Below are 27,124 nucleotides of genomic sequence, written 5' to 3'. Positions count from 1 at the left end.
AACACCTTTGTGATTATGAATTCCTTAATTTTAATACTGTATATTTGGGTATATTTGGTCAGTATTTTGGTATACTTACTTTGGTATACTGGTTCATTAGTTAACATAAACTAAGAATAAACAATACTTCTACAGCATTTATTCATTTTAGTTAATATTAATTGCAACGTTTACTAATGCATTTTTGGTTGCGTTTGTGAACATTAGTTAATGCACTGTGAACTAATATGAAAAATGATGAAGGACTGTATTTTTATTAACTAACATTAACAAAGATAAATAAATGGTGTAATAAATGGATTGTTCATTGTTAGTTAATGCATTAACCAATGTTAGGGAACAGTTTAGTAGTGGCACAGGCCGTTCTCTGTTTCTAATGCACAGAAAGTTCAGGGAGGCGTCGCTCTCTGCTGCATTGGCAAGGGTGATAACAGCGGATGTGTTCAAGCCACCGTTACCATGGTACTGATATAACACCTCAGAGGGAAGTGGAGGTGCTGAAAACACTCATTTGTATTTACATATGCATCCTGTTTTTTGATCAGCTGAGTCTCTTTAGCATGTATTGAATTAGATCAGCAGTGTTATGGGACAAATCTGATCCTAGATCAGCACCATGCAAACATGTTAGAGATACACATTTCAAAGACATGTTGTACTTACATATTCGATTAGTTCACTTCCAGAATAAAATTTCCTGTCATGTCCTGTTCCTTACGTTTTCTTTCTTCAGTCGAAAAAAATTAAGGTTTTTTGAGGAAAACATTCCAGGATTTTTCTCCATATAGTGGACTTCAATGGGGATCAACAGGTTGAAGGTCCAAATTGCAGTTTCAGTGCCACTGCAAAGGGCTTTACACAATCCTAGTGAAATAAGGGTCTTACTGTTTCTAGCAAAATGATTGGTTGTTTTATTAAAAAAATTAAAATGTACATACTTTTTAACCACAAATGCTCGTCTTGCACTAGCCCGACGTCACTCATTACGTAATCACGTTGGAATGGTCACACATGGTTAGTTCTGCGTCTGTGTATTTCGGTTCAGAAAGGTAGGGTGAAAAACTTAATTTTCTCCTCCAACTTCAAAATCATCCGACATGGTTGTTTTTTTTTTTTGTGAGGGGCCTTTGACTTTTTCTGTATGTTCACTTTGTAAACACTGGGTTGGTACTTCTGCCTATAGATGTCACATACAGAGGTTGTGGTAGACTTGAACATTGTCTAATTTTAATATATTCTAATTTTTATGAGCCAATATCGATTTGTAAATCCTAATCGATCTTTTGGTCTATGCTGTTTGTTTTCGGTTGATGATTGAACAGTACATAGTTCGCCTCCCATCCAATAAATTGCAAAAAAATAGGCTAAGCTTTGTGTTACTTCTGATATGAAACAAAGTCTCAGATTTCAAATTCTGTCCATTTCATTAGATATTAGAAATTTGAGCAATAAATACCGTTTTGGCGCTCTTTAATGTGACGTGATAGATTGTTGTAGCTTCTGTGTACTCACCTGTGCATGATCAAACGCATAGCAAAGGATTTGTGACAGTTTCATTTTTATTCTGGAGAGCACTCGCCACCAACTGGACAGGGGTGGGAATTACAGTTACAAGTTACAATAGATCACCCTAGTGTAATCTGTCAAAATGATGGACGACCTTTAGATTTTTCCGTCACTGATACAGAAATTCCGTCAATGACGGACAGTTTTCGGTTAATGCGACCTCTGGTCACATGTGCACTTTCTAAAATGACTATGTACTGCGTGAAGTCGGGCTACTGCAAGATAAGCATTTGTTAAAAAGTATATAAATTTATTTATTTTTTATAGAAAATTACTCGTTTTGCTAGATAAGACCCTTATTCCTCATCTGGGATAGTGTAGAGACCTTTTAAACTGCACTGAAACTTTAATTTGGACCTTCCCCATAGAAGTCCGCTATATCGAGAAAAATCCTGTAATGTCTTCCTCCGAAACCTTAATTTCTTTTTGACTGAAGACAAGAAGACATGAACATCTTGGATAACAAGGGGGTAAGTAAATTATCAGGAAATTTTAATTCTGGAGTGAACTAATCCTTTAACCTTGGTAAAAATGACTGTAACACATGACCTTGAGTGGCTTAGCGATTTATTCTGTCCTTCAGTGACATTTTATAGTTTTTTCTGCAGTGTCAGGTTTGATGTTACTCCATATTGTCACCCAAGGGACTCGCTGTTGCCAGTGATTTATAACTTTTCTGTGACCCTGACCTAGACAGAAGTCTTTGCGTCAGGTCAGGGTTATCATTAGCCCACATTTGACCAATCAGGGAGGAAAGTGACGTGCATATTTTGCATCTTTCAGTACTTTAAATACTGCAGTGATGAGTGATTGGTGTAATTTTCACATCAGTTTGTCAGTGAAACCATCTGTGCTGCCAGCAGTTGATAGAGCGTTAACTGCTCTGCCTTTACTCTCGCCTTTTCTTTTCACATTTCATATTTGTGCCATGTCATAACTGAGCTGGCATGAGTTTATTTTCCATGTGTTGTGTCAAAGACTGAGCAAAGTGACAGAAAGTGGTCATTTTTTTTCACTTTAGCTTGGAAAGGTTGAGAATAAAATCCTTTTAGGAAATGATTGGTGCAAGATGTTGGTTTCTGACTACAAATGAATTATTCTAAGAGTGTCTTGATCATCTAAAGTATGAACCCACTGCAGAGTCATTCAGAATGCAGTGGGACTAAGATGAGCTCATTAAATGCCTTTCTAAAAGTCTAGCCCCTCGCCTCTGCTTCACCTGTTCCAGTGCCCACAGGCATCCTGTCAGCATTCAGGCCACTGTTGTCCAAACCCTTGCATGCCTCTACGCTCTGCCCGACTGATTCCAGCTCTGGAGCGCATGGCCCTAATCCGGCCCGATCCCACAGGAGATGCGTGTTTTAGAAGAATCAATCCAGTAGCGGCTAATTGTGCACCAGGTTCTGCGTATTTTCCAACAATTCCCTCTTTACACTGGGCCAAGGGGAAGATGAGCCAAAGAGAGCAGCTGTGGCATGAAATAAACCAACATCAGGCCTTACTAACCCATCAACACCAAGCCAACAGATTCAGTCTGCTTTTTATACTCTGGAATGCCAACTGGAGATGAGCCATCAAGATGTTAAGATATTTAAAGCGATATATCCAAAACATAAAAGGCAAAATTAGGAACATTGCAATGATTTTAATTTCATTGTTGGCTACTCGTATCGTGACTTGATTTTTCAGTAGTGCCTTTGATTTAAACTTTAGTTATTAAAGTGTTTTTTTTTTTAATTAATTTATTTCTATGAATCAGTTCGGTGTGTTTTAGTGAATTGATTCATGTGATTCTGATTCAGCAATTTTTTTTGCCCTGTTCAAGCACACACTTTGCTAACAAGGTCTACATTGAAAGGATAGAACATGTGGTTTGGACACCTGTGCTATTACAGTACGATTTATCATATTTCACAGGCTTTCCAGCATGTAAACAAGCTAATTGAAGCAGACGCCCACTGAGCAAAATGAAGATGGAATAGATTGCTAGTATGAGCTGACCGTCTGTACATTGTGCCAGATAGCCATCTCACTGATAGCTTGAGGTGATTAATTAAAGCTAATAGCTCTAATTTCCCTCCCATCTCCAGACATATTCACTTATTCAATTAGATGACTGCTAGATGTTGGATTATTTTCTCTGCGAAAAGAAATCATGATGATTTTTAAGATGTCACATCTTATTTGCTAGCTAAGTTCCCATGATATTTATTGTTTGTGGGACAATAGTACAACTGCAAGTTAATGAAGCTTTATTTGCCGTCTTGTGTAGAGCTTCACAGTTTGGTATGGGAAACAACAATACAGTCTCATGCCAATTCATAACTAGTTTATGTTTTGGCAAATTGGTGGCTAATTTGTATGAATTTGTAGAATCTCACTTGTATGTTTTCGTAAGTTTTCTGCTGACGCCCCCAGTGACCGTTAGTTTGACTTTAGTGCTTCTTTAGAAAAATCATACATTTGTAAAATTCACATTGTATGAATTCATATGAAATCACCACCTTTTTGAAACATTTTTATGCACAGAACAGCTGGTGTCTGTGTATTTGTTCATTATGTTACAGAAGTTATGGGCTGGTGAGATGACCTGTGGACTGGCTATCTAAACTCAATTCATATATAAACATTTAATGGGAGAAAAAAAAAGTTTAATAATTCACAGCTTGAGCCTTCGATCACCAAAACACATCATATTTTGACATTTATGTAATTTAATAATGTGAAGTAGGTTGTGATGGTCTTAATAATTTACTCACCCCCATGTCATCCAAGATGTTCATGTCTTTCTCTGTTCAGCTGCAAAGAAATTAACGTTTTTGAGGAAAACATTCCAGGATTTTTCTCCATATAACAGACTTCAACAGGTTGAAGGTTCAGTTTCAATGCAGCTTTAAAGGGCTCTGCATGATTCCAACCAAGGAATAAGGGTTTTCTCTAGTGAAACGATTAGTCATTTTCTTTATATACTTTTACTTATATACTTTAATTATATACTTTTTAACCACAAAAACCTGGCAGAGCAACAATGTCAGATGATTTTAAAGTTGGAGGAGAAAATGAGATGGAGTTTTTCCCACCCTACCTTTTTGAACCGAAGTACACAGGCGAAGAACTAACTGCGTGTGACCTTTCCATCGCGATTACATAATGCGTCGCAGATGCGCATTGCAGAGCTAGTGCAAGATGAGTATTTGTGGTTAAAAAGTATATACATTTTTGTTACATTGCATTATTACATTATTGACCAATCGTTTCACTAGATAAGACCCTTATTCCTCGGCTGGGATTGTGTAGAGCCCTTTGAAGCTGCATTAAACCTGCAGTTTGGACCTTTAACACATTGGCTCCCATTGAAGTCCACTATATAGAGAAATATATAAGAATGTTTTCCTCAAAAACCTTAATTTCTTTGCGACTGAAGAAAGAAAGACATGAACATCTTGGATGACATGAGGGTGAGTAAATTATCAGGAAATTTTAATTCTTGAAGTGAACTAATCCTTCTTAATAAACATTCTTCACATTATTTTTTTAATGTCATTGAGTGCATTTACACACATTTACATTTGCATCTTAAACCAGATATGGTTAAGCCAACATTATATTCTTTCATTGTGGTCACTAATGATGTCTGAAAAACTCAGCGGACACATTTTTGCTCATTATCCTGATTTAGTTCTGCATTTTGACATATTACATATGCACACATTTGATTGCGGCATCAAGACTCGAGCAAAAATCTGATGTAAACAAGTTTTTCTTGCATTGTTGGTAATTCATTGCCATGTAAAAACAATGAGGTTGTTACGATGAGCTGATTTTTGCTAGCTTTTTGTTGTGCGTGTAAATGTGCTCATTGAGTAGGAAGGCTTGACTGATTTGTCTCAGCAACAGAGAGCAGCTAAAGATGAACAGATGTTTGTTGTTAGTTGAGAGGCCTTTCTTCTCAATCCTTGATTGTCAACATGTTTCTTTATTCAAAACCCGTTTAATGTACAAGAAAACAACATTGTTATGGATTTGGGGTAGACTATGAGAAATTGGCTTACTGTAAGCATGTCTGGTGGAGGTCTGGAAATAGTCATGTGCTTTATTACTTTTGATATGAAACAAAGTGTCAGATTTCAAATTCTGTCCATTTTATTACAACATTCAAACAATAGATGCCGTTTTGGTGCTGTTAAATGTGAAGTGACAGATCGCTGTATTGCCTCAGTTCGAGAGCACGAAGTGCACATGAACTGATCTTCTCCTCTGCTTTAATATGCGTTACAGCACAAAATAAACATGGCTTAACATTTGAAGGTATGTTAAAAGAAAAAGTACAACTTATCGAAATTCGTATCCTGCCTCGTGTAATCACTCAATTAGTGTTTCAGCTGCAGATATTATCAACATAACAGCTTGTAAACAATGTCACATAATGTCACATTTACCTCAGAAAAACATATTCAGTGACAGTAATTTATGTTTGAATGAATCTGTCAAGTTACCAAGAAACCATTTGTGGCGTATTGAATAGTCTCTCTATAATGTGTGTGTAAGTGTTGTCTGTTGGTGTTTGTAGTAATACAGACTGCAGTATGACTTAATCCTGTGCTCAGAAACGCTGCTGTATTTGGCAATATTCCTTCCATTCCTTAATCCCAAGGCTTTTACCATTCAAACAGAGAAATCCCTGGAGCTGTCTGAGCTCAAGACTGCTCACCTGCCGACAGTCGTTTCACAAGGTCACACCTTCTGGCCGACACTTTGTGGATTTTTCTTTCTTTCACTTTTGCAAAAAGTTTTGACATTTTAGAAACCCCTTAGTGAGTTTAGCTGCAGTTTCTTGATTTGAAAGTGTATTTTCTGGCCTAATTTTTTTTTTTTTTTTTTTTTGCCCCAAAAGTGTTTTAAATAATGCAGGAAGGTGGTTTATAACTGAAAAAAAAATATGGGTTGTTAAGTTTGTATCTAGCATTTTAAGCACTAACAGGGAGCAAGAGTGTTCTCATGAGACAAAATGATACAGAACAGCACTTACACCTCATATGTTATCACCTGATAAAAACTATAATTTCACTGTTTTAACATGATAGATAGCCGTAAAATGACCTGTAATTAGCAGTGTTCCTTTCCTGTGGTGCCTTTTTTTTCTTTCTTTTGAGGAAAATGGTAATTATGCCAGCCTTATAATTTCCTCTGCTGATAAAATGGTTTTGAAACACAAAGACAAGTTAACTGTGGTACCTACAGTGGAGCATAAATGAAGATGTGTTTCCAGAGGCACAGCTTGCGAAATATATCTCAGTTAGATTGTCACAGAGTTTTCTTGTTCTATGCTTGTCAAGGAGATAGAGTTATCACAGCTGTTGCAAAAGTTTTACTACCAGTAATATTTAAAGGCACCTTTTTAGTGTTTGGAGGCTTTTTAGTATGCATATATATGTTAGGGAAGTACAATATGTTGATAACATATCAGTAATCAGCTATTTTTATGTTGCAGATTGCATTACCGTTATCTATGGAATCCCATTTTTCTCAGAATTGTAATATAAATGAGATATGAACTTTCAATTCTGAGAAATGAAGTCAAAATTGTGAAATATAAACTCGCAATTCAGAGAAAAAAAGTCTCAACTCTGAGAAAAAAAGTCAAAATTGCGAGATATAAACTCAGAATTGTGACTTTTTTTCAGAATTGTGAATTTATACCTGACAATTTTGACTTTATAACATGCATTTGCAAATTATTAAGTAAGAATTGTGAGATATAATCTCGCAATTCTGAGAACATATCGGTCTTTTTCCCCCTCAGAATTGAACTTTATAACACACAATTGCTAGGTATAAACTCAGAATTGCAAGAAACAAGTCAGAATTGCAAGATATAAACTTGGAATTGCAAGAAAAATCAGAATTGCAAGATGTAAAGTCAGAATTGTGAGATATAAATTTAGAATTGCGAGAAAAAAGTAAGAATTGCAAGATGTAAATTTGGAATTGTGAGAAAAAAAGTCAGAATTGCAAGATATAAACTCGGAATTATGAGAAAAGTCAGAATTGCGAGATATAAATTTAGAATTGCGAAAAAAAGTCAAAATTGCGAGATATAAACTCAAAATTGTGGAAAAAGTCAGAATTATAAGGTATCAATTCGGAACTGTGAGAAAAAAGTCAATTGTGAGATATAAACTCGCGTCTGTGAGAAAAAAAAGTCAGAATTGCTAGATGTAAACTCGGAATTGCGAGAAAAAAGTCAGAATAGTGAGATGTAAACTCAGAATTGCAAGAAAAAGTCAGAATTGCAAGATATAAACTCAAAATTGGGAAAAAAAAAAAAAAAAGTCAGAATTGCAAGATATAAACTCAGAATTGCGAGAAAAAGTCACAATTGTGAGATACAAACTCGCATCTGTAAGAAGTAAAAGCCAGAATCGCAAGTTTTTATCTCGCAATTTTTGACTTTATAACTCGGAATTGTGTTTATGTCATTTTATATAATTTCAAATGAAGTCAGAATTGCGAATTCTGAGGAAAAAACAAAATAATGTACACTTTTTTTTTTTTTCAAAATTGCGAGATTTGTGACTTTATAACACATTTGCGAGTTATCAAATCAGAATTGTGAGATATCTCACAATTTTGAGACCATATCAGTCTTTCCCCCCCCTCAGAATTGAACTTCATAACTCTGTGAGGAAAAAGTCAGAATTGCAAGATAAACTCAGAATTGCAAGGAAAAAAAGTCGGAATTGGGAGATATGCAATTCACAAAAATAAATAAAGCAAATTTTTCTCACAGGAATTGCGAGAAAAAAAGTGAGAGTTGCAAGATATAAACTTGGAATTGCAAGAAAAAAGCTCAGAATCGCAAGTTTAATCTTTTATTTTTAATTTATTTCTTGCAATTCCGAGTTTATATCCCGCTTTTTTGACTTTGTAACTCGAAATTATGAGTTTATATCATGAAATTCTAAGAAAACGTCAGTACTGTGAGTTTATATCTCGCAATGCTCACTTTATAATTTGCAATTGCGAGTTTAAATCATAGAATTCTAGGGAAAAAAAGTCTAAGAAAAACATTTGCGAGATGTGAACTCACAATTGTGAGAAAAAAAGTCAGAATTGCGAGATATAAACTCAGAATTTCAATAAAAAATGTTAGAATTGTGAGTTAATAAAGACTTGCACATTTTTTTATTCAGTGGTGGAAACGGGTTATAATTCAGTAACACCTTAAAATGTAATCCTTAGCAAATACAAAAATAATATTTATTTTTCATATTGTACAGTAGAATATTGTAATGCCTGCATTTCCTTGTAATATTTAGGAAGACTTTTTTTATTTATTTATTTAATGTATTTATCTATATATATTGACAATTTATTTATTATTGCATCCCTCATTCACACAGCAGGAAAACTTCTGGATTAATCACATGCAAGTATTCATTACCAGATATCATAACCACATTTGAAAGCCTAAATCGAACACAAAATCTGATGTGGTATCAGTCTGTGCCACATTGCAGTTTAAAGTACCATTTTTGCAAAGAAACTAATTTGTTGCATTGATAGTTGTTGGGGTGAGCTGAAAAGTTTACTGCAACCACATCTGAGCAGTACCACAAGTTCTAGATGAGAAAGTAAGTTCAATACTGAGGGGATTTCAGCTTTTCACGCTCAAAAGTCACAATACAAATATAATCCTGGTTTTAAATGCAAAACCTCGGCACAGAAAATCCTCTTGTGTTACTTCTATAGTTGGGAGACACAATTTACCTTTGAATTCAGCACTGAAACAGCAATCTCTGATGACAAACGCCAAATACATGTTTCCAATTTCTTTTTGTTTATTCTCAAGCATAGATTGAGGAGCCATGGCAGATCGAAATAGAATTGCTTTTCTTGATACAACATGTTTTTAGTTTTATTTATTATTTTTTTTCCACCCATGCCTTGCTATGTTAGAAAAATGCTTGGGGTTTTTGGAGACGGTTGCAATGATTGAAAGAGGCGGGAAGGTCCAACATCTGTTTGTGGATTTGAACTTGCTTCCTGCCTATTCCTCCACTCCTGTGAAAAAAAAAAAAAAAAAAAAAAAAAAAAATCAAATGAACGCACTGACCCATTTTCCTTTTCCTCTTCCCCCTCCCGGTCCTTTCTGCCCCTACGTTTCAGTCAAGCAGCGTTATTCAAAAAGCAGAAAAACAGCACACTAACACAATGTGCGACCTCAAAAGTGTTCATTTAGCATAAAAATCATAGCTGACTGAATAGCCTAAATACAGTTTTTTAATATACACTCACTGTCAGTGTGGTCATCTCTTCATTAGTAAGAATTAACAGTCATTAAGACATACAGAACAGAGGTTTCCATATGGACAATGTGATGCTCAATTAAAGGCACAGTGCACCCAAAAATGAGTTTTGTCATCATTTACTCATGCTTATGTCATCCAACACCTGTATGAATTTCTTTTTTCTTGTGGAACACAAAAGAAGATATTTTGAATGTCTCGGGTGTTTTTGTCCTATAATGAAAGTCTTTGGGGTCTAAAACAGCAACATTGGACCCCTTTGACTTCCATTGACAAAGTCATTTTATGTTCCACAGAAAAGAGAAAGATATACAGGTCTGGAGCAACATGAGGGTAAGTAAATCATGACAGAATTCTCATTTTTGGGTGAACTGTCTCTTTAAGAAAGCATTTATGATCATGTTATCCTGGGTGGTAAATCCTTATGATTTATTTTCAAAGCTGAGGTTATTTTATTTACTGTAAGTCATTATAATATTTAAACCTCAAACATCCTAGGATTTTTAATACTCTACTATCGCAAAAGAATTTCTTATCCCCCCGTTGCCGCAGCATAGACGACAGTTCTGTCCATTTCACCATCTGTGGAAGATCCATGTGACTCTTTTTTTCAGCCCCCTAGTATTTTGTGCACTTGAATTAAAGAGCGTATGAATGCATGTATGCTGAAACAGGAGGGGGTGTTGACATGCTTCAACAGTGCCCTGAAAGTTTCCCAAAAGACTGCGATGAACAGCTGGGTTAACTGGGACTAGTGCCAGAGGCCCGGCCGGGGCACTTCGGAGAACAGAGCAATTGAGCCATGCAAGACTGCAGCCCGGATGCCGGCGGGACTGAGAGGCAGAGAGCTGAAATCAGAGTGTATTGTTTGTGTCTGTTTAAAAGAAAATGAATAAACGAGGTCTATGGATGACTTATTAGTCATATTATCTTTCTGTGAGCAGATCCATATAGTCCTGAAAGAATAGTTCTGAAAAAAAATAACAAACATGTCAAACCGCATTAGGAGTGTTGCGTATTAGTTTGCTATAACAGTACCATATTAGTGTGAATTATTAATTTCAAATGAATGAATTCATCTTCTTTTTTTTCCTCTCTTCTTGAAGGAGTTTGCTACCCTGACTAAGGAGCTGAATTTGTGTCGAGAGCAGCTTCTAGAAAAAGAGGAGGAAATATCTGAGCTTAAAGCAGAAAGGAATAATACCAGGGTGAGTATGTACTCTGTGTGTTGAAGGATTAGTACACTTCCAGCATAAAAATTCCCTGATAATCTCACCCCCATGTCATTCATGATGTTCATGATGTCTTTTTTCAGTCAAAAAGAAAAATTCCATGATTTTTCTCTCTATAGCAGACTTCGGTGGGAGCCAATGGGTTAAAGGTCCAAATTGTAGTTTCAGTGCAGCTTCAAAAGGCTCTACACGAGGAATAAGGGTCTTATTTAGCAAAACAATCTGTCATTTTCTTAAAAAAAATATATATATATATATATATATACTTTTTAACCACAAATGCTCGTCTTGCACTAGCTTCGCATTACATAATCACGTTGGAAAGGTCACGTACAGTTAGTTCTTCATTTGTGTACTTCAGTTCAAAAAGGCAGAGTAGGGCGAAAAACTCCATCTCAGTTTCCCTTCCAAATCTTAAAAATCATCTGCGTTTGATTTTCTTTGCATGTTTGCTTTTTAAAAAACTAAGTCGGTACTTCTGCATACGTCACGCGTGACCTTTCCAACGTGACTACTTAATGCGTGAAGTCGAGCTTGTGCAGGACGAGCATTTGTGATTAAAAAAGTCTATAATTTTTAGTGGTTTTTTTTAGAAAATGAACAATTGTTTTGCTAGATAAGACCCTTATTCCATGGCTGGGATCGTGTAGAGCCTATTGAAGCTCTGCAGTAAATTGTTAGGAAATTTTTATTCTGGAAGTGAACTAATACTTTAAGGTGGCCAGACATTCCAGTACAAACAGTACAGTCTAGACAGCTATGTTTTGTCCCAGTATTTAGTTTTAGCTTTTATCTAAGGTTTTCTGTCATGGATAAAAATGGCTATAGAGCAGTGATAAAATAATAAACTGTAAAAGTTGTCATTTTTTCATTATTATCAGCTGTTACAAATTAGCTCTTGTAAGGATTATGTACACTACTGTTCAAAGGTTGTGGGTCAGTTTTGGGTCACTCAGCAAAGACTAGTGTTAGTTCACCCCAAAAAATGAAATTTTTTTCATTAATTAATCACCCTTGTGTTGTCCCAAAAGTTTACAGGTACCTGTTGTCATCCAAGATGTTAATGCCTTTGCTTCTTTAGTCATAAAGAAATTATGTTTTTTGAGGAAAACATATAATGGACTTCAGTGGTGCCCGCTAGTTTGAATGTCCAGAATGCAGTTTAAATGCAGCTTCAAAGGGATCTAAACAATCCTAGCCGAGGAATAAGAGTCTTATCTAGTGAAACTAAATGAAAATGTATATACTTTTTAACCTCAAATGCTCGTTTTGTCTAGCTCTGCCATGCGCATGCGTACTCTGTGTAATCTGGGTCAATACAGTTAGGGTATGTTGAAATACTCCCATCTCATTTTCTCCTTCAACTTCAAAATCGCCCTACATCGCTGCAGAAGTAACAGCCCAGTGTTTATGAACATGCAAAGAAGGTCAAACGCCCTTTACAAAAAAGGTAAAACAGCAATGTAGGACGATTTTGGAATTGGAGGAGAAAATGAACTGTATTGACCCGGATTACGCAGAGTTTGTATGCGCATCACAGAGCTAGACAAGACGAGCATTTGAGGTTAAAAAGTATTTAAATGTTTGTTTGTTTTTTAGAAAGTGACCAATCGATTTACTAGATAAGACCCTAATTCCTTGGGTGGGATCATTTAGACCCCTTTGAAGCTGCACTGAAACTGCATTTTGGACGTTCAAACATCGCAGGCACCATTGAAGTCCACTCTATGGAGATAATTTTTAAAATGTTTTTACTGTATTTGTGATCAAATAAATGCAGACCAAGTGGGCATAATAGACTGCTTTAAAATATTTTAAAATCTTACCGGACCCACACTTTTGAGTGGTAGTCTGTTTTCTAGGGAGTTGCAAGACTACGCATTTTTAATAGTCAGCTACTTCTCCTGGAAATTAGTCGATGGGTAAATGTTCATGTAAATGCTTCGCCATACATTGTGCCGCATCAGCGGTCTTTATGTTTCTGGCAAAGCTGATGCTGTGAGATTGTGTGAATGGCGAGGATGTTCACACAGCTGAGATGGTGCATGTGAAAAATGGAAGTGTGCATATCTCCATTGCCAGATTCATGCTGCTGCATTGTCATGAACATTGCAAAAGATGTTAATTCGCTTGTAGATTCTCTTAGCCCTTAGGCCACACTTGACTCGCTACAGGGAGATTTGCAAGAATTTTGGCTTGTACGGTATGTGAGCACCCCAGTTGAACTCACACCATCTATTGTCGCAGTGTCAGTTTGTTTTGCTTACAACATGCTTTTCCAATGTAAAACACCCAAAGTTGACTATATTTTCACTCTTGAGTGATTCTAAAATGTACTGGGCTATTACATATAGTTGTAGTAACTACAACTGAAAATGCACAACTGAAATCATGAGATGGAGATATGTTAACATGTGCTTGTGTGTAACTCCATTTTTATTGTTCTATAGCTTCTTTTGGAGCACTTGGAGTGTCTGGTGTCACGTCACGAGCGTTCGCTGAGGATGACTGTGGTGAAGAGGCAGGCTCCACCGCCGTCCGGGGTTTCCAGTGAGGTGGAGGTGCTCAAGGCTTTGAAATCCCTCTTTGAGCATCATAAAGCTCTGGATGAAAAAGTGAGACTTTTTAAATTAATTTTGTCTGGTAATTAGGGATGCAAGATACTGAAAAAACTAATGTTGTATTTTGGTTTCCTATGAGATATATATTGCAATATGAAATATGAAAAATACAGACATTTTTCCCCAGATGAATCGTTATGTTTGAAAATAATTATTCACTAGAGGTGTGATTTTATTGGAGAATATATCTACATAGAAAATAAGCATTTAAAAGCATTTAAAAGGTGAAAATGGTTTAAAAACGTTATAATAAGTTAGAATAAAGTTACATAAGAAATACGTTTCAGTAATATTGTCAAATTATATTAAATACTAAATAAAAAATGAATTAAAAAAACAATTCACTGTGAAATTACATTACTAATATTTACATCTTAATTTCTTTGTTTTTAAATTGTAAACATCTACTGTTTTATGCAAACGTTTGGGAGCCCCTTGCAGAATCAGTGAAAATGTGAATAATTTTCACAAAATAAGAGATCATACAAAATGCGTGTTATTTTTTTATTTAGTAATGTCCTGAGTAAGATATTTTACATAAAAGATGTTTACATATAGCCCACAAGACCAAAAAATAGCTGACATTATTAAAATAACCAGCAGTGACTGTATGGTTTTGAGATCCATCTTTACACACAACTTTTCAGGACAATTGAGGGACTCAAACCCAACTATTAAAAAAAAGGTTCAAACATTCACTGATGCTCCAGAAGGAAAACTTTTTGAATTTGAAGATTAAGGTAAATTATACTTAATTTGTCTTCCGGGAAGCATGCAAGTATCTTCTGTTGTTTTGAAGGGCAGTACTAAACGGAAAAAAAATATATTTCAACAAAATAAGAAAAATTTGGACATCTTCATCCTGTTCAAAAGTTTTCACCCCCGGGCTCTTAATGCATCGTTTTTCTTCTGGAGCATCAGTGAATGTTTGAACCTTTTTTAATAGTTGTATTTGAGTCCCTCAATTGTCCATAGTGTGAAAAGATGGATCTCAAAATCATACAGTCACTGCTGGAAAGGGTTCAAATATGCAAAAGATGCTGGAAAACTGAAGAATCTGCAAGACCTGGAAGATTTTTTTCTGAAGAACAGTGCTTAGTTTAACTGTTCAGAACAAACAAGGGACTAGATCATCCAGGTAACCACACACAGTATCAAGAACCAAGGGTTCCAAAACTTTTGAAGGGGCTTAGTTTAATAATTTCAGTTATTTTTTGGTCTTGTGGACCATATGTAAACATATTTTTATGTAAAATATCTTACTCAGGACAGTACTAAATAAAAAACAACATGCATTTTGTATGATCTCTCTTATTTTGTTAAAATTATTCCCATTATCACAGATACTGCAAGGGGTTCCCAAACTTTCGCATAAAACCGTAGATTTTATTTTAATGCTGCGATACCGATTTTATTTCAATATATCATGCAACCCTACTAGTAACATTTTAAAGAAACAAATTAATGCTTTTCAATAGTACAGTTCAGTAGTTGATCACATGACTGGAAGTGGAATGGATGTTGATGGGGCTTTGTTGACACATGTAAATTTGGCTATTAAAGTGTCTTTTGTTTTTCATTTGCACAGGTGCGTGAAAGGTTACGGGTGGCTCTTGAAAGGGTGACTACATTAGAAGGACAGCTGGCAGCCGCCACTCAGGAGGTACAGCAGTTTTGTGTGTGCGTGTGTGTTTAGGTATGCATGCACACTGGTATAGATTTGCTGATCTCATTAACATCTGTCCAGTGAGCACCTGCCTCCCGCTGTCAGCCCATGCAAGAAATGCACACTGTCTGTTTCCATCACTCACATGCTACTGAGAATTCAAGCAAAGCCAATGCACTTGACGTACTTTAGATTTACACTGATAAGAAAAAAGTATTGACACTTATTCACTCATATTCAGTGCATTCTGTTTTTGTAGCTTATACGTTTTGAAGTAAATATGGTTTTTATGTACCAAAATTCATGGGTTTTTATTTTAGGGGCAAATTGATCTCTATGTAGCCTCACCCCTTTTTTTTAACTTCATTAATTTGTGTTCATTTAATTGGTGATGTAACATTTGTAAATAAAACTAAATATGAATTTCACCTGCTATTCATTTTCATTATTTTAAAATGATAAAAGAATACTAAAAAATGTATTTATTTTACTGTCAAAATTAGCGCGTTAATGCAGGCGATTAATTTTTCCAGTTTAATGGCGTTAAAAATATTTAATGCAGTAACACAGGGGCGGGGCTAGGACCACATCAAACGGGAGACTTTTCAGACGCGCACTCCAACTTTACTTCAGCACCAGGCGCTAGTGAAACGTGTGTGGAAATGGTACAGGTGCCGAGGGAGCTTCAGCAGAACAGCAGTGAACTGCGGTCAGATGAGATGTTGTCAGGCCATATGTCAGTAAAAACAAATTTACCTGTCCTGTCAGCTGTTACACTGTGCTTGTAGCACGCGCCCTTCAATTGCACACACAAATGTGGTGGCACGCGCTGTAGCCTGTTTCATTTCATATTAAAACGTGAATGAAAATACGAGTATGCATGTCAGATCTGCGTCACGTTCAGCAGCGGCAGCTCTAAAAGTAATAGCAGCCAAATAACCTAATACCACAGCTGCTGTGATGTCTGTTCGTCAAAGAACAAAATAAAAAAGAGGAAATCAATAACTTTTGTAGCTGTAAGGATTCATCTATTTTTAATTTTGTATTTAGTTTTCAATAACTTTATTCAATTCCTGTATTTTTCAACTTGCTGAGAGGCACAGATAAATGTTGGGTTTGTGTGAAGATTGTTTTTAAGTTCATTTAAATTAGAAGTTATTTTTTACAATTATTTTGATATCTCTCAATTATACTGTAATGTTAAATGGTTATAGTCAATGGTTAAATGTTAGGGGGAAAAAAGAACATTTTCCTAGAGACATCAGTAATATTGGTATCAGTGATACCTTCAGTCATAAAAAAAATATTTAACAATTTTTAAAAATAGCCCGTCTTTATGTTGTTTCTACATTAATTTGAAGATTGAATGTGAAATTATTGCAATATAAAAAGATATTTAAAAAGGTTAATGTTAGGTGAGATTAATTTTGGAAAAAAAATGTGATTAATTTATGTGTGTGCTTTTTTTAATTAATTGACAGCACTAATTTATTTGTGTTCTTGTGTTCTTTCTGTTCTTTTGGGATTGATATGACATGAGGACTTTCTGGGTGAATTATCCCTGTAATATTTAACTTAAAACCTGAAGTGGGAGGCATATACTAAATATATAGTGAAAAATACAAATAAAATGTAAAATACAATACCTTTATTTAAAACAAACAAACAAAAGGCTTTAATGGCTCAGTTTTGCGCTCTCCCATTGAATAAATCTTCACATCATTCATAACTGTCTAGTGCGGGTCAGTCACCATGTGTGAACACATTGACAAAAAGCAATTTTTCCATCATCCGCTGAGTAAGAAGAGTCTTTGGCTGCAGCCCGCACTGCAGAGGCGAGATGTGAGGTGGCCTCTGGGTGTCATGATGCTGTGTTTAGACCAACGGGAAGATTTTATGCTGTCTCAGTACAAACAGGACCTAATGCTGCAAAGGGAAACAAAGGAAGTGGTCATAACCCCTGTTGGGGGAATTGACTAATTCGAAATAGTTAAAGGGATAGTTCACCCAAAAATGAAAATTCTGTTATTAATTACTCATCTGCATGTCATTCCAAACCCATAAGACCTCCATTCATCCTCAGAACACAACTTAAGATATTTTTGATTAAATCCGATAGCTTTTTGACCCTACATAGAAAGCAGAGCGACTGACACGTTCAAGGCAAAGAAACTGTAACACTGCCTATTCTTCAGTCTGTTTTGTAGCTGTCTTGAATATTGCACTCATACAGTAGAGGGTTTTGAAGGATTTTTATGAAGCGGTATCGCTCGCTCTGTCTCGTCAGTCTCGTCTAATGCTCTAACACAAACGAGCTGTAATAAAAAGAGCCTTGTGAATATGTAAATCACATTCCTTCATCCAAATACTGGCATGCAAATGAATGTGTACATATTTTAATTGTCTTTCTCCAATTTTCACATTCAGTGGGTCTGATATGCGAGGATTCAAATGCAAATGGCCCACCAGTATTTCATTAATACCTTAATAACATGCGGCTTTTAAGCACAATGATAAGTTAATTCCACAAAATGGGTAGTTCGTATAATCTTATCTCCCGCAAGACTCCTAGCCTGCCTTAAGAAGACAGGAACAGTGCTCAAATGCTATTAAAAGGAACGCTATTAAATCCCACTATCACCCAAAATGTACATCTTCATAAAATGCAATTGAAAAAAAAAATGGAGAAGCGCATCATTGCCTCTGCTGTGCTTTGTGAACAGTAATCATGTGCTATGCCATATTAAATGTAGCATGAATGTTGTGTGGTATTGTGGGTTTAACATATTAAACATATCTGTATAAAGAGTGACTTTGTTTGTTTCATTGTTTATCTAGGTGGTCATGTTGAGACAGAGAAAGGATGGACAAGCAGATGGGGATGCTGTGGACAGGATGGACAGCTCTAAACCTACATGGAAGGTACATGTGTTGTACTTGCTTAATGTTGGATTAGCATAAATTTAAATATTTTAAATTTGGATAGTTCTTAAAATAGCCTTGTGTGCTAAAGCGTTCTAAAGTACATTTCTGCAAGCATTTAATTTTTTTTTTTTTACATTTTTAAGGCGGTTATATCATTAATACACCTTTTTACTGAACTTCAGGATCAAAGAGACTGAAAATAGTCATATAAAGTAAAACTACATTGTGAGAGGGAGGAAAATAGTAAAAACTAAATGTAGGATAAGACTTTTTAAAGCTAAATCTTTAATCAGGACATTCTGTTTTTAAAATGTAACATTTTAAATCTATTTAAATAGAAAAACTATTTTCAATTGTACTATTATTTCACAATATTACTGTTTTACTTTATTTTGATCAAATAAATGCAGCCTTGGTGAGCATAAAAGACTTCTAAAAATTAGTGTATGACCCCATAGGTTTTATCATTACTTACACCTTGTAACTGTTTCTATCTGAGGCACTGGTCCAAAAGGAATCCCTCCTGCTTCAATACCTTTCTTACAGATGGTATTTTCTTCGCCACTGAGAAATAAACTGCATTGATTATGCGCCAAGTGCTTTTGCCCTTCAACCCTAAGCACAGGCTGCTAAATTGTCTCCTGTCTCTGAGTGTGACTCACTTCTAGCAGTCAGCCAGCCAGCCAACAGGAGTCTGGTCAATATGAGAATTGCGAATCGCTCTTAATCTTTGATCCTGTGGTTCGTTGTTTAAATATCACCTTATCTTTTATTTATGTATGTGAAATGTTATTGATTGATTTTTCTGAAGCAAGAGATTTATTTTCAATGCAGCATTATTGATTTGCTCATTAGTACACCAAATTAGTTTGGGAGCAGATATTAGATGGTGGTTTCATTATAAAAGTCAGTCTTTAAAGTCAGCATGAAAGAAAAATTCACCTTATTTTCTATCCGTTTTCTTTTTATAGAGCTTATTGTGTTTAATATCATTAAAACTATCATGTTAGATCTGACACTACTTCCGTTTCATCAGACCTTTAAAGACAAACCTAACAAACACAGCTTTCTTTTCATGTTGATGTATTTCCTTTTGAAACAGGAGGTTGTGATACAACATATTTAAATTAATTATATTTATATTTAAAGCTATTAAATGTGTAATATTTAATATTTAATTACTAAGACATTGACTGTTTTTATTAGTTTTCAGGAGTGAAATAGCACTGAAATAGCAATGTCATTAATTACTCACTCTCATGCCGTTCCAAACCATTAAAGGAGAAGTCCACTTCCATAACAAAAATTTACAGATAATGTACTCACCCCCTTGTCATCCAAGATGTTCATGTCTTTTTTTCTTCAGCTGTAAAGAAATTATGTTTTTTGAGTTAAACATTTCAGGATTTTTCTCCATATAATGGACTGGTATGGTGTCCCGATTTTGAACTTCCAAAATGCAGTTTAAATGCGGCTCAAACGATCCCAAATGCAGTTGTCGAGGAAGAAGGGGCTTATCTAGCGAAACAATTATTTTCATTAAAAAACTAAAATTGAAATACTTTTTAATCTCAAACACTCGTCTTGTCTTGCTCTTCCTGAGCTCTGTGTATTCTGACTCAAGACAGTTAGGGTATGTCGAAAAACACCAATCGTATTTTCTCCCTCAACTTCAAAAATCAACCGCATTTGGGATTGTTTGAAGCTGCATTTAAACTGCATTTTGGAAGTTCAAAATTGGGGCGCCATACCAGTCCATTATATGGAGAAAAATCCTGAAATGTTTCCCTCAGAAAACATAATTTCTTTATGGCTGAAGAAAGAAAGACATGAATATCTTGACAAGGGGTGAGTACATTATCTGTCAATTTTTGTTCTGGAATGGACTTCTCCTTTAAGTCGTCCCAAACCCAGGGTCAGAAAACTCTTGGATTTTATCAAAAATATCTTAATTTGTGTTCTGAAGATGAACGAAGGTCTTACAGGTTTGGAACGACATGAGGGTGAGTAATTAATGACAGAATTTTCATTTTTGTCTGAACTATACCATTAAAGAGCAGATTCAACATCATTTCCTCCAATTTTGTTGACTGTCAGTTAGTGTTGTGTGTCAGCATTTTTCTGAAAGGTTTCTGATTATAAAAGGGTAGCTAAAATGTTACTGCTTCTAATGAGGAAGAACATTGCCCTGCTGACTGTTTGATACTTCACTGTGTGATTCACTGTCTGTTCACCAGTCTGTGTGTGCATAAAGCTTTTTAAGTTCTCCACTTGTGCCATTTATTAATAGAGCTCCTCCTGATGTCCACTCATGGTCTGGCTTTCCAGTGTTTATTTTAGATCATCACTGTCAGGTATTTAAATAATCGGAAGCTTAGGAAATGTGGACTGCAGAAATGCTTGTTTTTTATACTTTTTCTGAAAATACAAGAGTTCAAATCATCCTGATGGTTATTATTATAATTTATATAATTGTATTTTAATAGAACAAGAGCAGAACATGTTCTGGTGGATTTCTCCTGGGAATTGTTAGCACCTAAAGGGTAGCGTTTCGTAATATTACACCTTCAGAGGAAGATAATGAAAATGAAAGGCCTGCAGGCTTTTTCCAAACATACCTTTCTTGTGAAATGTACAATTTTAGCAGAAACGTCTTTTTTAATGTAAATTTACAGCTTCAAACTGGATGTGTGATTAGAAACAATGAATCATATAGAGCTGGATGGAGAGGCTGAAAGCAGACGGCAGACGTGGTCCAGACTGTGTGTCTCTCTGGAGAGCTGGCTCAAGCCTCCCTGGAGGGCAGGAATATGGCTGATAGTCTCTGTGGTTCATGGCTCATCAAATACTTAAAGCAAAGATTAGTCTGTCAAAGGCCAAAGTGGGTTTTTCTGCCAGTAAACTCCCAGAAGAGTGACCAAGAGGGTTCTGCAAAATTTCTGATAAGGCCAAGGAAGTCAATGATCTTAGCATATGAGGGAGGTTTTAACTATGGCCCCTCTTGGGCCATGTGGATTCTTCATGTGAACGTTAAACTCTCATGAAACACGCGTTTCTGTGGATATAAGTCAGTGTAATTTCCACCACTTTTCAGGTTATGTATTGCGCTTATGGCACTCCTTGATAAAAGGTGGTTGATATTTATACAGCAGTTCTTACTGGTCCTGAAATCTGATTGAGTGTAAGGAGTGCAATATTCTAGTGATAGCGGAACTCCAACAGTTTCACTGTTGTTTGAATTACTCCATTTATATTTCTCAGGTATTTCTCACAGTGAGTGTCATGGCATACGCCCAAATACACTATAATTTTATAAGTAATACTGTTTTTGGTCACAAAATGTAGTTTTAAGAAATAATGTCTATTTGAGAAAATTCCTCCATTGTTTTCGGAGATGTGAGTTTGAGGGTGTCAGCGGCCGTTCAGCACCCTATGAGATCAGCCTTGCCTTGGCCAGATCTTCTGGAATTTGCCACTGGCTCTGATGTCTCTATAGTGGTTGAATATAAATGCATAAATCTAACAGTAAGTCTTTGGTCTCATTAATCTATTATTTGTGAGGGCAAAATCTCATCACGTTATATTTTATGCAAATGTATATCACTCCTGTATAGCGCTGCCTTTGTACTTTTGACTGAATTGCCTAGCAACTTTTGTGATGGCTGTTGTTGTTTATTAAAAATTATTATTATCAATTTTTCTTTTATTTTCTTTTATTTCTTTATTTTTCTTTTCTCAGATTCCAGATTCAAGTATCTTGGCCAAATATTGTCCTATCCTAAAAAAACATACATTAAACGAGGAGGTCACTTCCAGAACAAAAATTTACAGATAATTTACTCATCCCCTTTATCCAAGATGTTTGTGTCTTTCTTCCTTCAGTCGTAAAGAAATTATGTTTCTTGAGGAAAACATTCCAGAATTTGTCTCCATATAGTGGACTTCCAAAATGCAGTTTAAATGAAGCTTCAAATGGCTCTAAATGATCCCAACTGAGAAAGAAGGGTCTTATCTAGCGAAACGATTGGTCATTTTCTAAAAATTGAAATTTATATTCTTTAAATGCTCGTCTTGTCTCATCTCAGTGTGTTAGGGTAGATCAAAATCGTCTACATCGCTGTTTTACCTTTTTTTTTAGTTTGACCTTCTTTGCACGTTCACTTTGTAAACACTGGGTTGGTACTTCTGCAGTGATGTAGGACAATTTTGAAGTTGGGGAAGAAAACGAGATGGGAATTTTTCAACATACCCTAACTGTATTGACCGTATTGACCTGGAGTTCACACAGACCTAGACAAGACAAGAGTGAGTGAGGTTAAAAATTACATAAATCATCAATTTGTTTTAAATCTTGGATGACAAGGCGATGTCAAGGGTGAGTAAATTGTCTGTAAATTTATGCTCTGGAAGTAAACTTCTTTAATGAAAATTCAGCTTTAATATATAAATCTCCAAAAACAGAAACAAAAAAAAGACTCTTATGACTAGTTTTGTGGTCCATTTTTTTCAAAATTGAGCTTTATACATCATCTGAAAGCTGAATAAATAAGGTTTCCATTGATGTATGGTTTGTTAGGATAGGATCTTGAATCTGACGGTGCAAAGAAAATCTAAATATTGACAAAATCACTTTTAAAGTTGTCAAAATGAAGCTCTTACTAATGCATATTACTAATCAAAAATTAAGTTTTGATATATTTACAGTAGGGATTTTACAAAATATCTTCATAGAACATGATCTTTATATAATTTCCTAATGAAATCAATAATTTTGACCCATACAATGTATTTTTGGCTATTGCTACAAATATACCCCAGCGACTTAAGACTGGTTTTGTGGTCCAGGGTCACATATGTATATATATATATATATATATATATATATATATATATCTGATCCTGGACCACTATTTGTGGACCAAAAAACTAGATAAGAGTTCATGTTAACAATTCATGTTAAAAATTATATATATATTTAACATGAATATTAAAGTTTCTTTTTATTTCACTTTGTTTGGATCATCAGGGTTTTGAAAAAGCATTTTTTTTACAACCATTTGAAGCACAAATACATGTTGAGGCAACAGAATAAAGTCTTTTGGTAATTAAAATGTAACTGTTTTAATAAAAATAAAATGTAGTTCTTTTTACTTAAAGATGGCACTTGCCAATCAAATAAAGTTTTCTGTTCAGAATGTAGGCATATTTTATGATTTTAATGAAAAAGGAAATAGGTTTTAGTGGCACTGTATTAAATTAGTACATAAGGGGTAAATGTCATAAAATGTGAGCGACAAGAAACTGTAAATTAGTTGTCTCTGGCGGACTGCCTGTTGTGCTTCTGAATCTCTGAGCCCTCTCTGAAGAATTGTGTAATTAACAGCATATAATTCAGTTTAATGCCGAGAAGTACATCAGTGCCAATCAGCATTACAGACATTCACAAACAAATATGTCCAAAACCACTTCAGAAAGGCCTCTGTAAAAGTCCCTGTCTTGGCTGATACAGAGCCAAGCACATCATTGAAGCAAACCCCCCTCACTTTAGACAGCCATGTAAAATGTCCTCATTAAATATGCCTCTATGTAATTTTCTTGTCAGCCCCAAACTAGACATTTCAGTTTTGAGAAAGCAGCCAGTTTTGGTGGGCGGGGCGGGAGGGGGGGTGGTGTTGGGGTGGGGAGGGATCCATCTAACTCAGGTTGTATTTTTGTTTCCAGTAGTGTGCAGAGGAACCTTGAGTTTCAAGGCTGGCAAAATCACTAGTCTGGAGGTTTTAATTTACTTGGCTGATGGATGAAATGCACGGTCACGATATGATGCATGCGAGAGAACCTCTGAACTCCTGAGGCCATAATTGCAGTCAGGCTGTTTAACTTGCTGAGCGTGTTCTTTAGACTCTGACTCAGCATATTTTGTCTCTCTGAAAATTATTTAGAAGTTTATTTTGCCATTCTGAAGCTTATTTAGAACCCTAAGTGGAAATCAGGGGACCGATAAACAAGTTTTAAAGTTCTCAACTAGCCCTCCATTGCATCACTAACATTTCTTTGTGTTTGTGACAGAGGCTTCCCAATGGCTCCATCGATGCCCATGATGACACCAGCAGGTGTCTGGAGCTGCAGGAACTGCTGGATAAGGCTAATAAGGAGCTGGCCCAAAACAGAGAGCGGATCAGTGGCCTGACTAATCGCATGTCTGAGCTTGAGACGGAACTGGCTACCGCCCGCAAAGACCTGCTGAAGAGCGAGGAGCTGAGCGCCAAACACCAGAGGGACATACGCGAGGTTAGAATGATTGGGGAGAGAGGAAAGGGACAGAATGGGGACAGAGAGATGAGGGCTTGTCTCAAGGACGATAAAACATCAGGCAGTAAGGACATTTTCTCAGCTCGTCTTAAGAGAGACAGAAGGTTGCAGATAATGCAAATGTGACTTATTCCTGGGCAAGGTCTAAAGTTTTAGGCTATTTAAAGGAACAGTGCCCCCAAAAAATCATTTACTTTGTAAACCAGTATAACTTTCTTTAGTGGAACACAGACCAGAGGTCCCAGGCTCAAATTTTAGATTTTGTTAATTTTTTTCTTTTTAGATAGACAAACATATATAGTGATGAAAGCCAAAATATTAAATGTCACAGATGTATATTTACTGAGTAATCCTCTGTTTTGTAGAGGGGGGGTCAAAATGACAAGTTTCATCTGAGATTTGGAGCTAAGATTTGGTGGCAATTCAAAAATGGCAAAAAGGCCTTGTGTTTTTTGCCTCAAATTTCGTATGTCTGTTAAACAAGAAGTATTAAAGATATCATAATATCCTTTTAAATTATGGTTTGTAACAAATTTTTCTTTTGGTGTTTTCATTTTAAAGGCCCTCAATGATTTAGTCCCAGAGAACTAAGAGATCTTAATGTGGCTCCATGAGTAAACTGGATAACTGTTCACATTTTCAGTGGTCAAAAACCAAATGTGGGTCACTTTGCATTCAGCTGATACTTTTTTTCTTTTAAAGAGAAATGTCTAAAGAAAAAATAATGTTAAAACTAGAAATGAGTATCATTTTGATGATGTGAAATGGTTGCACTCAGTGAGCTATTGGCGCTACCTGTTGCTATTTTTACCGCAAGAGAACTCCGAAAATAATATACTGATGCAATGATCTCAGCTACTGAAAGAGCTTACAGGTAGCGATAGATATAAGCATAGGCTTCAACCAAATACCGTACCATCAAATTTAATCTAAATACCCCTGGATATCGAGTGAAATCCACGCTGAGAAACTGTGAAGTGTCGGCATGTTTACATCCTGCCAGGATGGCATCTAGCATTTCTTGTCTCTGCAGTTCGTAAGCTCGTTCATTAGCTGCGGTCTACTAAAAGCCTCAAAGGCATCAGGGCTAAAGTGGAGAGAACAAAGATGTGGGTCTTTAGGAAGTTTCATTCGTCCACAGGCATCTTCCCATTCTGTTCTCATCTTCTCTTCACTAAGAAAGCAGTGAAGACCTACATCATTTTTCTTGTTGTCTTTCAACTGAAAATTACAACTATAAGGCACACAATGTGGCATCGTATCAGTATTTTATTTTCTGAGTTGTGTTGCGGTAAAAACAGCAACAGGTAGCGCCAGTAGCTCACTGAGTGCAACCATTTGATGTCATCAAAATAGTAGTGTCCCCATAGTACAAAGTATGCATAAAGTGATGTGGAATTTTACATAATGTAAATCTTTCATGGGTTTTCTACTACATATTTCAGTAAGAGAAATAATTTATGTTATATTAGACCATACAGGTTGCAGCAGTTGTTGTAATCTGTTAAAGGTTTTTAAACTTCCCAAGGGTTTTTGTTTTCTCTTACTATGTGCCTGTTTGACAGGCGATGGCACAGAAGGAGGACATGGAGGAGCGAATCACAACATTAGAAAAGCGTTACCTGGCCGCCCAGAGAGAGACCACCTCAATCCATGACCTGAACGACAAGCTAGAGAACGAACTGGCCACCAAAGACTCGCTTTACCGACAGGTACGCCAACCTTGAATGAGGCCTGGGCTGATTTAAAGTTCATTTCAAGTATGAGCGCTGTAGGTCAGTGCTGGTTGATGTCCCATAATGCAGTTGAGATGTTCTGAGAGTCATGTTCCATCTGTGCGTGCGTGTTTGAAGGGCGCGTGTTAGTCAGAGGGGGTTTAATTAGCCCTAGAGCAGCAGACTCATGCTGGAATCCTTCAGCACGCTGAGAAGAGGCATGCTGAGAGGAAGCAGGTACCGCCCGACTGTTTTAATATCCAGATCCATCAGCTGGAGAAAGAAAGAGGATTCCCAACTGCATTGATGTTGGTGCCAGTTTGGACAGCGTGTTTGTTATGAACACAGTGGGTATAAATATCTCAAAAGAGATAGAAAAATCAAGACATCTGCTCTTGTATAGACGGCATGTGTTTTGTGATTTTGCGCTGTGGGCTGGGCTGTCGTCAAGGGGACAACCAGGAACGTTACTTTGGGTCCTAGCCCACTTATTGGGCAGACCTAGTAAATATGTGAATATTCACAGTGGCCCTGTTTAAGCAAATGAGAATGGAAAACTGCATTACATCACATTGATTTTACAGTGTTAGATGTACACTTCTGTTAAAAATTTGGGGGTTTGTAAGATTTTTTAAAGAAATGGATACTTTTTTTAAATCAAAGATACACTAATTTGATTAAAAGTGGCAGTAACGACATTCATAATGTCGCAAACAATTTCTATGAACTTTCTATTCATCAAAGAATCATAAAAAGAAACTATTAAGCAGCATAACTGTTT

General features: G+C 36.0%; 1 protein-coding gene across 13 annotated transcripts in view; it reads left to right on the top strand.

The window, feature by feature from the left end:
- Positions 1 to 27,124, top strand: part of ppfia4 (PTPRF interacting protein alpha 4) — a 130,873-nt gene that overhangs the window by 70,750 nt on the left and 32,999 nt on the right. For 10 of the 13 annotated variants that reach the window (XM_051122752.1, XM_051122751.1, XM_051122744.1 and 7 more), the window contains exons 2-7: positions 10,982 to 11,083; positions 13,558 to 13,722; positions 15,317 to 15,391; positions 18,233 to 18,316; positions 24,386 to 24,607; positions 26,194 to 26,340. In XM_051122752.1, the coding sequence (XP_050978709.1) occupies positions 10,982 to 11,083; positions 13,558 to 13,722; positions 15,317 to 15,391; positions 18,233 to 18,316; positions 24,386 to 24,607; positions 26,194 to 26,340 (795 nt within the window). The remainder of the gene's footprint in view (positions 1 to 10,981; positions 11,084 to 13,557; positions 13,723 to 15,316; positions 15,392 to 18,232; positions 18,317 to 24,385; positions 24,608 to 26,193; positions 26,341 to 27,124) is intronic. The other 3 variants (XM_051122747.1, XM_051122743.1, XM_051122742.1) reach the window with 1 other exon arrangement.

The sequence above is a fragment of the Labeo rohita genome, chromosome 11 (genome assembly GCF_022985175.1).
Source record: "Labeo rohita strain BAU-BD-2019 chromosome 11, IGBB_LRoh.1.0, whole genome shotgun sequence".
NCBI classification, from domain to species: Eukaryota; Metazoa; Chordata; class Actinopteri; order Cypriniformes; family Cyprinidae; genus Labeo; species Labeo rohita.
This window is presented reverse-complemented; position numbering and strand designations above follow the sequence as displayed.